At 40.9% G+C, this 12,233-nt stretch overlaps 1 protein-coding gene across 2 annotated transcripts in view; it reads right to left on the minus strand.

Annotated features, from left to right (window-relative positions):
• Window positions 1-11,897, minus strand: part of ext1b (exostosin glycosyltransferase 1b) — a 113,456-nt gene extending 101,559 nt beyond the window's left edge. For both annotated transcript variants that reach the window (XR_012340030.1, XM_073822215.1), the window contains exon 1: window positions 10,086-11,897. Coding sequence is in view for 1 of the 2 variants with exons in the window: in XM_073822215.1 (XP_073678316.1) it covers window positions 10,086-11,029 (944 nt within the window). In the remaining variant the exon portion in view is untranslated. The remainder of the gene's footprint in view (window positions 1-10,085) is intronic.
• Window positions 11,898-12,233: the final 336 nt, after the last annotated feature.

A 12,233-nucleotide genomic window follows, 5' to 3' on the forward strand; every position in this document is an offset into this window, starting at 1 on the left:
AATATAGGCTGGGTTCCAAAAAAAAAAAAAAATAGAATGAGAAGACTAAAGTGAACCAAAGAGATAAACATAGCTGCAAGCAAAGATTACCTGGGTTCAAGTGCTTTAAGGCATTTAGGCACATATAAAAAACATTATGTAGCAAGGCTTTTTTTGCAAATACAGATAATTAACCTTAGAAATATTATGTTATGTAACATTATAGTGCCAGCTGTAGGCCGATGTCCTCAAAATTTTGCATGCTTGTTTAGAATCACCCGTCGCATATGCTCACCAAGTATTAAGTTTTTGGGTAAATTCGGACAGGCCCCTTTCCCTACAATTTTTTTTTTTTTTTTTGATAATTACTGACCTCAAAAGTCCAGAGAATTGTACTGCAGTGGTTTTTCCCAGACTAATTTGCAAAAGCAGTTTTTTTTATTTACATCTTTTCAATCATTTAACAAATGATTTGATTGACAGCAGTGGTTCTTGAAGCAAAAATGTCCAGAATGAGGAGTTCTGTCATTTGATATGAATATCATGTGTATGTGTAAAAAAACCGTGCAATGCGCAATCGCTTACACCCTTGAGAAACGCAATAACGCCCCCAACAGCTGATTTCTTTCAAATTCCTCAAAGATCTTTGGAGCTCGAGTCAAACAGGCGCACTGAATTTTGTTATGAACGGCCTCTGTTTACCATGTCTAATAGTTGCTCAAACCTCATCTGCCAATGGCGGCACTTTGGACCAAGACCGTGCACAGCGATTTTCATGCTGATAGGACATGGTTGCGTAGGTATAGTCTTTTTTTATCCCTTATAGTGCCTCAGATTGAGCTATTACATTAGGGTCCTGAGTTTGGCAAATGTCTCATTCCGTTCAGGAGTTATAGGCATTTTACAAAAAGTAGCCACGCCGCTTTCAAACGGTTTGACATCCCTTTGCGACGGTGAGTCTAAGTTAGACTTTTATATGCGAATTATTGATATTCGCTCTCTAGAGAATCTTTCCACGCTGGTTTCATTCCAATCTGATGAATAACCTAGGACTAGTTCGCAAAAGTTTTGCAAAAAATCCAAACTACCCAAAACACTTTGCGCTTTGTCCGATGTGAGCCAAGGATTCCAACAACACAGAACACTTGAGCCTCCGACTGACAGTTTAGGAGTTTAATACTTTTGATCGCTGTAGTGCCCCTGTCAGGGGTGAGCCTTGGTGACGCTGACGTCAATGTGAGTACTAATACCCCTCCAATTTTCAAGTCTCGACGACCTACGGTTTGGTCTGCACGATCAGTTTTACGTGGAGATTGCTGATCCGTGACCATTCTAAAATTACAATAGGGTTTCAGCACTATGCACTTGAACCCCTAAATACTTAATGTGCAATATCGTTCATGTAATTCCACCCATGTGCAATAATATTAATAAGCCTTACAGAAAATCTAATTTTTGTATATGATTTCCAGTAGTGTTAGACTGACTCAGAAAGAGATATGAACAAAATGGATAATTGCATCTTTAATCACAATTATTTGTATGGCAATTAATCAGCAGCCAAAGTTTTATCACGGCAGCCCTAGAACAAGTAAACAATCCATTTGAACATCTAAAAGACATTTTCCTGTAAAAAGCATAATGTCAAACCCAAAGCTTTGACTCATTTGAAAAGATTTCTAGACTATTTTACAATCCTTAACATCATATTTATAAATTACATGAAAAATGTTTATAATTACAGGTTACAACCACTGACACAAAAACACCAAGATCCTTCAATGTCATCTATGTGAAAATCAATTATCAAATAAAGCACTTCAAGGCCCTTTTATCTTTTTTTTTTTCATTTTGAAGACTAGAAGTCACATCAGAGTGGTGAAGTCAAGGCTGAACTTTACCCTATATTCTCTATAAACATTCATACGTGTCTTATCGTACGAGACCTTGGAGTAAGTAATAATTAAACCATTACTTCCAGGGCAAAACATACTGCGTCAATAAAGGTGTTAACCAAAGCTTGTCGCCACTACACTAGTGTGTTATGGGTGGTTTTTAGTGTGTTGCATTGCTAGGGTGTTGATCACTGGTGCAGGTTAAAAAGAATCAGATCCTTTGTCAGAATATGTCTAGATTATCATCATCTGTTACTAGGTGAAAAAACAAACATTCCCTGTTCAGGGTTACCCTACTGTTCAAAAGTTTGAAAGTATTAAACTAGAAAGATTTGCCAATACTACTGTTTCACTATATTTTAGATCAAATAAATGCAGCCTTGGTGAACAAACTTATTTCACTATGCTTGCCACTATCACTCACTACTAATCTGGCAAATCAGAGTACATTTCTTACATTAGACTTTATTCTCAGCTTGGCCAGATGCCATCTGCACCCTCCTTTTTTTTTTTTTTTACAACAGCCACAGCTCAGGCACTGAACCATGAAGTATCATGGAAGCCTGCAAACAAGAGTCGCCAGCTTCTCTGTGCGGCCTTTTGTTTGATGCCTTCCAGAAATCAAAAGCTATGGCAGAAATCAGGCTTGTTTCACTGTTGTGAATCTGAGTTCTGAGGGGGAAAAAACATGGGAAGTCTGAAGGGGGAGGGGGACGTTGTTTCAGAGCTTTTGGCAGAGGAAGGGGGTTCCTGTGGGGGATGAGAAGGGGCCGTGGTGTCAACAAGGCACAGGCTGCGAAAGAATCTGAGCAAACTTTCACACAAAGGAGCCCCTCAGTGCCCGGGGGCAAGAGAGCCATTTCACTGGAGAGGTAGTCAAATCAAACCATAAAACGGCTTGGGCGCAAGCCATTAGATCAGCTAGCACTTAAACAAAACGCTCTTTCTATAGCAGCCCCCCACTGTCCTATAGAGTCTCCCAGTAGACGTACACATATGACACACAAAAAGAAAAATGTCTGGAAAGAATTTAAGCAATCTCCCTTCAAATTCCTGAGAACAGAGCTGACCATCAATGAAAAATGTTTGTTTTCGTTTCTCGCGGTAATGAAACGGCCGAACAGAGAGAGCTTTGTTTCGAACGGCCCAACATTTAGTGTGATTGAGTCCATGATACGACTCTAATAAAAGCCAATAAGTCAAGCGAATTACCCTGAAGCTGTAAAAAGTCCCTAACCTTCTGGGAGAGGGCTGGTTTTCTGATGATCCAGGGCAAAAGAGGGCCAACCCTGTGGTCTTAAGTCTCTTTAAAGGATTAGTTCACTTCCAGAATAAAAATTTAATAATTTACTGCAGCTTCAAAGAGCTCTACACGATCCCAGCTGAGAAACAAGGGTCGTATCTAGCAAAATGACTGGCTGCTTTTTAAAAAAACAAAAATGTATTTACTTTTCAACCACACATCTTGCACTAGCTCAACCTCACGCATTACGTAGTCCAAAGAAAGGTCACACGTGTACCAACCCAGTGTTTAGAAAGAAAATCTGCAAAGAAAATCAAATGTTTTTTTTTTTTAAAAAGAGGGTAAAACAACAGTGTCTGACAATTTTGAAGTTGAAGGAGAAAGTTTTTCGCCATATCCTACCTTTTTGAACCAAAGTACACAGACGAAGAACTAACAATGCATGACCTTTCTAGCTAGTGCAACAAGCATTTGTGGTTAAAAAGTACAAAATTGAGTTTTTCTAGAAAATGACAGATTGTTTCGCTACATAAGACCCTTATTCCTCAGCTGGGATTGTGTAGAACCCTTTTGAAGCTTCATTGAAACTACAATTTGGACCTTCAACTTATTGACCACCACTGAAGTCCACTATATGGAGAAAAATCCTGGAACGTTTTCCTCAAAAAACTAACTTCTTTGTGACTGAAGAAAGAAAAACATGAACATCTTGGATGACATGGGGGTGAGTAAATTATCAGGATTTTTTTCTGGAAGTGAACTAATCCTTTAAGCTTTAAAAGTAGATTTTAGTTGGGTTACAACAATTTCATGTTGTAGCTGAAATTGTGACACAAAGTGTAATTCTAACTTTAAATTACTACTATGTTTACTTAGGGTGTGTTCACACTTGTCATTTTTGATTCGATTAAAACAAACACTGGCGCAATTGCTCTGTTAGTGCTGTTCATTTGAGTAAGTCTGAATGCTGCCATCCGAACCCTGGGTGTACCAAACAAGAGGACCAAGACTGTTAAAAATATAGGTCTCTGGACGCTTCTAAACGAACTCTGGTGCGGTTCGAATGAAATATGAATGCAACACAGACCAAATACTTCTAAACGAACCAAAAACAGGAAGTAATAAAGAAGCGATGCTATGCGACATGATTTCATGAAGGGAACAAGTGGTCTATCCAAAACAAAACGAGCAGAGGGCAAACCTAGAACAACAAAGTGCCTTTTATGAGCTTTTTGTGAGTTTGCAGGAAAATAAAATCATATGTACACACAACGAGCACGCTTAGTCCAGCAGGCGGCATTAGGTGTATTCGACTGAAAGCGGTGCAGAGCAGACTGATCAGTGAAGGAGTACGTTGATGTGATACACCCACAGCGCCGCTTTAAGTCAAGCGCACCTTTTGTTTGGCGTGTTCAATGAGTTCACTCACAAAATATACGTCATTTAACCAATCAGGTTGTGAACATATCACTATGTCTTAAGGTTTGCTGTCAAAAATGCCAGTGTGAGCACTAAGCAGACCAGGACCAAATGTATATTTTTTGTTTTTGGTCCAGACCAATTGAATCAAACAAACCGAACTACAAGTGTGAACACGCCCTTAGATGAAGACAGTAGCTGGACTACACAAAAACCTACTATAGCTCTATTATAATTGCACACGTCAACATACTTTCTAACAGACCAAGTCTTCAGGTACAAATGTAGGAACTTAAAAGGATCAAATGTTCTTCACAGCAGTGCAAAAACACTCCTTTAAGGAACTTCTTGCACACACAAATACATGACAATACACCCTGCAGTAGGATAATAGGACTGAATCTCCAGCTTCCTTCATGCTTTCATCTACTCCAGCGCACAAAAGAGAGATGAGTACTTGCTCCAGAGAATAAACAAACCTTATTTAACCCACATCACATAATGCGTTAATATCATCTAAATCCAGCACTAAAAGTCAGCATTGAAGAGAAATCCATTCAGCGTAAACGTATTTACAGTTGCAAGTCATTCTTAACAATATTATATGATCTGACACTCTTTTCAAAATTGACTGCGGCTAAAACTGCTAAGAAAAAAAATGCATTGCTATGGCTATACAGCATTTAGCAACACTAAACGACACCTGTGTCTCCAAGCATCTGACTGCTGTGGATATGTTTTCGTATGTCCCAAAATGAGCGCGAAGCTGAATCTGACAAGTCTAGTATCGAGGAAGACTGTATTGCTTCTTTTAACACATAATTAGCATGCAAACTGCTGTGTTGGAAGGCTTTCTCCCTTGAGAGCTGGATTAAAAGGCCACGGCTAATACTCGTGGCTAATGGTCAAGGGGGAGACCAGCACCCTTAGGGCCTATCGTCCACCACCTCGGCACTGACGTCACAATTTCAGCTGCCACACTAGCAGACAAATGTCACACACGTTGGGTTTACATGCTTTATGGGGACATTCCATAGGCGTAATGTATTTCATACTGTACAAACCGTATTTTCTATGGCCCTACACCTAAACCTAGCCCTCACAGGAGATTGTGCACACTTTTACTTCCTCAAAAAAAAAAAAAAAAACACTCATTGTGCATGATTTATAAGCCTCATGGGGACCTAAGAAATGTCAGGTTATGGGGACCAAATGTCCCCACAAGGATAGTAATAACAGTAGATTTTTACCTTGTGGGGACATTTGGTCCCCATAACCTGATGAATACCACACACACACACACGCACACGCACACGCACACGCACACGAAACGCTCCTATGTCAGTAAAACCATTGGCTGGTCCTTGAATACTTTTATTCAGCAAGGATGCATTAAATTAATCAAAAGTGAGAGAAAAGATTTATAATGTTATAAAAGATTAAGCAATAAATAATGTTCTTTTACACTTTCTAAATATCAAAGAAAAAAAAAAGATTTCCACAAAATTAAGCAGCACACTGTTGATAATAAACATTTAAGCATTAAATGTAAAAATGTAAGAAAATGTAGCTTTGCCATCAAAATAATTATATTTTAAAATATATTCAAATAGCTATTTGTAATAATAATATTTCACAATTTTACACCATCTTTGATCAAATAAATGCTGCCTTGGTGAGACTTAATGCATGATGGCAGTGCAGAATAATGCTTGATTTTGGAAGAAATAATTAAAACTTCTTACGGAGTCAGTCAGGAAGTGTTTACGAACACTTCACATTCTTTTAGAAAGCGAGACACAAATACGTACCTTAAAAAGACATACCTTCCTAGATTTCCCACTCAACTGTGAACCAATCAATGGTCCGCTCTAAAAATTCCTTTCAGAAGATGTGCGTTCTTGGCGGGGCATGGAGAGGGAAAGAAAGATGCTTTTCCAATTCTAAATCCCACTTATTAATTCATACTCTTCAAGAGCTCATTGACAGGCTTTGGATAAAAAGAATCTTTTTGCATCTTGTTTTCTCAATTACTGCCAGTTCTATCGCTATGGCTTGTACAAGCTTTTAACATCCAGAATTTAACTTCAAAGCATGCTAGCTTTTTCCCCACAGAGTCGGTTGTAGTTACCCTTAGCAATAATTGACTCACACCAGGTTAGACTGCAACAGCAGTTTCCGAATTCGCCTAGTGGTCTTTTTCTGTGGCCGGAGGGAGTGTTCCTGCGGTAATCCCACTGAAAGTGGGTCAATGAGTCGGGGGACAGAGTTCCCAGACGGGGATGGACAAAACGGGGGGGTGGCGACCACCCACACAAGGAACCTGGGACAACTAACCTTGTCAACATTTCAATTATCTTTTAATGATCAAAACAATTATTAAATTACAGCAAATATCTTCAAAGCTCGTCTATGAAGGAAACACTTCAAACTAAACACACACACAAATTACCTCCTCGCTTTAACATGCAATTTATCCGATGCTGTGATCAGATAAAGCCAGCCTTAGCCCGAGCACATTATGCACAGAAATATATAATCAACCAACAGTAATTAAGCAGAACTCCATTCGGGCTAATTACCTCACATTAGCATTTGTCACACAAGCTCGGGACACTACTTTATCTGACTGAGGTGAGATCATGAAAAATTCATGATTTATTAATGTGACAACACAAACAAATAACAGAAACAGTGGGATAGAGCAGAGAGGAGTGTCTCATATTAAAAGAAATTAAACTACGCTATTCGCTACAGACCTTTCAAGAAATTAATGCGATTTTAGCCTGCTTATGTAGAAATACAAGTGTAACAGTGGCATTCATAGCACATGCAGCGGCACAAAGCCATCCATCAACTGAAGGTGGGGAAACTAGTTTGTTTTCTTTCTTTTTTTTTTCAATGTGCTCTTGGAATGATTAAAGCAGCTATGAGAAGGAATAAGAGATGTTGAATTTGGTCCTTGCAGTGTCCTTGAGTGGCCTGGTGAGCTCACAGAACAGTTAATAAAGACTGAAAAATCAGGTTAGGTATTAAAGAAGGAAAAAACACGGAGTTATTACAGATACTGTGAGGGGAAAAAATGTTGACATTGCAAATATTGCCCTTCTAGATCTATGCAGTGACTCATTTTCCAGGAAACAAGATTTACACAATTTAATACAAGCAAAAATAAATAAAAAAAGTTTAGAGTCTTATACCAGACTGAATATCATTTGCAGCAGGGAGATTTGAAATCATTTCCTTCATCTGTATCAGATCAATGTGACAACTTCCACAAATCACATTGAGGCAGATTGGATTTCCTCCACTCTTCCAGCTGGGACAGTGACCAGCGCTGTGCTTTGTGACACAGTACTGAATGAATCTATTGTTTAATAACGCTTGGCATTGCTGAGTTATTCCAGCTTGGTAAATTACAATCCGTGGCATGGAGGAATTTCAATCTCAGGGCCAAGTCTCAGCTACAAGTCTGGCAGGCTCGCTGTCAGACCACCGGTGCCTGAAGCCATTCAGATGCAAGTCATTTTGAAAGCTGGAAAATCATGCAGAGGAGGTAAATCTGCAAAAAAGCTCAAATCCTTTTGGGTAATTAATATGGAAGCAGAAGTATAATCTAAGTAACCCACGATTGCCAAAGAAACGTCGTCAAACACCGACCTACCAAGCAGAAAAAAAAAAAATTTGCAGACCCTTGTCAGCCAGGTCATTTTTGCATGGCTCAGCTCGCTCATGTTCCAAACAGCTGTTCTGCCTTACACACACACACACACACACACACACACACACACTTACACCCCAATTAACAGCACCACATCCTGCTGAGAAGCACCTCGGCGGCATCATGGGAGGGAGAAACATGCCAAAAATATCTGCACACCGACCAACATTAATGCCATGACTAACCAGGAGTGGGCTAGAGCGGGAGAAAGAGCGCTGACTACCTCTAGGTGCTGAGTCTGAAATCCCATTAATGAGCACTCAGGCTGTTTTGAAGTGATATGCGCCAGGTAATTACTCTCACAATGTACAGTTAAATTATCAGCGAATTCAAACGGATTGTGATTCAGGGTGCTTGACTATGTAATCCATTCACTTTGAGAAAACGACCGACGGATCAGGGAAGTTAAAAGTGGTTTATTGATTAACTTCTATCTGTTTAATCAGAAATCAAGCTTGGCAGGGCTAACGGCTAGCGTGACGGATCTACTTGCGAGCGTGTTAACATTTCAGGACAAAAAAAGATTCCAATCACGGTTTATTTACACTGGGTCAGCTTTCTAATTATGCAAGGTCATATGTCAGTTCTCTGTTGAGAGAGCGTTATATTTCGAGCATACGAGACGTGTCCAAACAGATCCAGATTGAGTTGCTATAATATCTGAGATTAGGGTGAAATTCCCATGGTGGAGGGGTTTTAAAATCAGCACAATTGAGTTGGGGTATAAAACAAAGGATTACAGCTCACTACTGTACCTGGGAATGTGTCAATGGCTTTATAAAGCAATAAAATTGTTTCGCAATCTGGTGTAAAAACACATAACCAGGGAGCCCTGCTGGTCTCCATGGCACATGAAGCACCGTTTCAAAAATATTCAAGATGACACAACTCACTGAAACAGCTCACATAAAAATGGCACATTGCTGGGTAAATTGGACGGTGTGACGCATTACAAAACATCTTTGAAGTGGTTTATATTACAGTGCCAACTCCTATTCTGTTATTAGAATCACAACAGCAAGAAAGTGTAATTATCAAACCCCACAAAATGGTTAAAAATCAAGTACATATGTAGTACTTATATAATTAGACTATAAACAAGGTATACTCTGACCCATTTGCAATGTAAAGTCACCTGAACACAACTTTCTCTGACTGAACTTTATCATGGTAACCACAGTTTCCCAAAATATCACATGCTTTTTTACATTGCGCTTTACCTTGTGTGAACGTTCTGTTATAACCTCAGGTTAAGGCCACGTATAACTCTGTGTTAAGCAAGGTTTCACTTTTGAAACAGGGTTTACACCGCATTTAGGTACGAATCCATGTTTCAAATTAAGGAGTGTGAGGCAATGCGATACTAGAATGTCATATTGAGCTGTTTAAAAACAGACTACCAATCAAGTGTCTGTGTTTACCTCATTAATTATTAATTTCCGTTGTAAAGTTGCAGACACTTTAGATCACTTAAGGAAAACGTTAAAATTGTAACAGTGACTCAGAAGGAGGATGAATGATATTTTTGAGATAACCATACATGGCGACAACTTTACAGGTAAATTAATAAGCTATTAAAAACCGAGAGTAGTGCCATTAATTGGATGAATACAGAACAAGATATAGACTATTCATCTAATCTATGTTTTTGGCCTCATGCATATTCCATATAAATGTTTAAAGCCAACTACCCAGGAGGAAGATGAATGTGTGAATCAAGAACGTTAAAGCAGGGCTAACACATTTTTGTCATTTGACAGTTGTGGTTAACAATTATAGCTGCCACACTAATTTTAGACAGGCCATAAAAACGAAAGTTATGACTTACTTGTCATACTCGGCGTTGTCCTTGTCGCATCGCGCGTCCTTGTGTTTCTGCCAGTCTTTGCCGTGTTTGCAGGTGGTGAGGAGAACTACATCCTCCGCGTTATGAACATGATATAAGGCATTCCTCGTGTCCGAGCCGATGCCGGTCAAATAGCGTTTCCCCTTAAATACCAACATATACTTTCTAAAAGGTGGAATGGTGTTGTATTTCAAGTACCCCCTGTCCCCACCGGTCCTTGGGTGCTCCTTGGAGAACAGGGGAATGGATACGTCAAAGTTGGGTCTGAAGTTCTCCGTGCTGATGCTGGCTTTGGCCAGCATGGCCTGACCGATGTCAAAGCCCAAGTCTTCCGTGTAGTCAGGCCATGTGCCCGAATACAAATTAAATATGAGGTGATTTCTACCATTGTTCCACAGAGGCAAGTTCTGCACCTTGGTTTTGAGATTGTGCACGTACTGTGGCGATAACTGGTCGCGGTCCAGAGTGTCCAAGCTCAGGACGAACAGGCACGCTTGACCAGGGTCAGAAGTGTAAAACCTAGAGCCCTCGATTGTGGATAAAATGTTCTGGTAACTTTCGGAGATCTTCTCGCCCTTCTGCTGCGGGTACACGTACACTTTGAATCCGTTCCTCTGGCATAGGGAGAAATCGAAGCATGATTGCATGCGGCACCTTTTGCCCTTGTAAACGCTCGAGTTAACGTCTCTCTTCTGCCTGGGCGATATGTGCACGTTATATTCCTCCGTGTCCGAATGGTCCCACGGGCTGAAGTGTTGTAAGGGATCCGAGAAGTGTGGCCACGGCTGCTCGGGACGATTATATCCATACCGGCTCCTGGACCCCGTGGCCGCCGGACCCGGGACCCCTCCTCCTCCAAAGTAAAAGAGCAGAACTAGAAAGGCGCCAGTCAAGAGCGAGATCAGATATCGTTTTTTGGCCTGCATGTGTCCTGAAGGCCAGATCGCGGTGTTTGCAAATAAATCTCGAGCGGTTGGAAGTTTGTCTCTCAACACCACCACCTCCTCCAGCTATAGTACTGCTCCGCCATCTTCCAGCCTGCGAGGATTTACAACTCACGTCTTCCCTCTTCAGATTCCGATCACCTAACAGCAAGCGATTGATCCAGCGCATGTGGGCGATTTTACATCGGGCTCCTCGGTCTCCCTCGTCTGTCTAGTAGCAACATTTCACAGGGCAGCCGTAACAGTAACCGTACCTGTTAAAATCATTATAAACACACAATCAGGTATGCTTACTCACTCACTTAGTTTCCCCCGGTGGAGTGATCAAAATGCAACGTTTGTTGACAGGGCACTCGCTAGATAAATGCGTCGCAACGTCCGACTCGCACTGGAGAGTTGCGGCGGCACTGACTCATGGAGTTTGTCTTTGGAGAACAGCGGGTCCCACTGGAAATGATGGAAAGTCGTTAATAATACAACTACCGAGGTTTATCTCCGATGCTGTGGCGTTTCCGAACCTCGCGTCCAGACTAAACTCAAGCCCACCGCTCGCAGAGTAACTCCATTCAGCTCCGAAACAATAAAATAGACGGGGCAGTTCATCGGAACGACGGTAACCTTACGAATCCCTGCATTTCTCTTATTCCTGCGCTCTCCGTGGACCTTCACACACACAAGAAGTGGATTTCCTCTTCATCGGGACACCGGCTTGTGGAAAGCGGCGTTTCCCTTTAGGCGAAAACACGAGGACGGTGTGCGAGTTTCACAGGATGTTTCCTTAACAAATAAAATCAACGGAGTTCCTTGATCCGCGAGCCCAATCACCTATTGCTCAGTTGTTCCGATTGTTACTCTGTTACATTCCAATCCCGACACGACGCCAGTGTGCGTGACGTCCCATCATGGTGCATCGTGCGCTTTCATTGGCCAGAGGAACCGGATGGGGCGGGGCAGCTACAGCACCCATTCATTCCCAGTGCCGAGCGTCTCAGTGAATGTGGATAGACTTCTAACCACACTACACATTAAAAATTGACAAACTTTTGAATGTAGATGTTTTCTTGTAACTCAGCTTTCACTGAATAATTTTGCACTACACTAACATTATTACACCAGAGCAAGATTTGTCCTTCTAAAGCACAGACAGACACTTTTTAAATTGAATTGAAACGTTTGTATAAATTAC

This window comes from Garra rufa, chromosome 17 (assembly GCF_049309525.1).
Source record: "Garra rufa chromosome 17, GarRuf1.0, whole genome shotgun sequence".
Taxonomy (NCBI): Eukaryota; Metazoa; Chordata; class Actinopteri; order Cypriniformes; family Cyprinidae; genus Garra; species Garra rufa.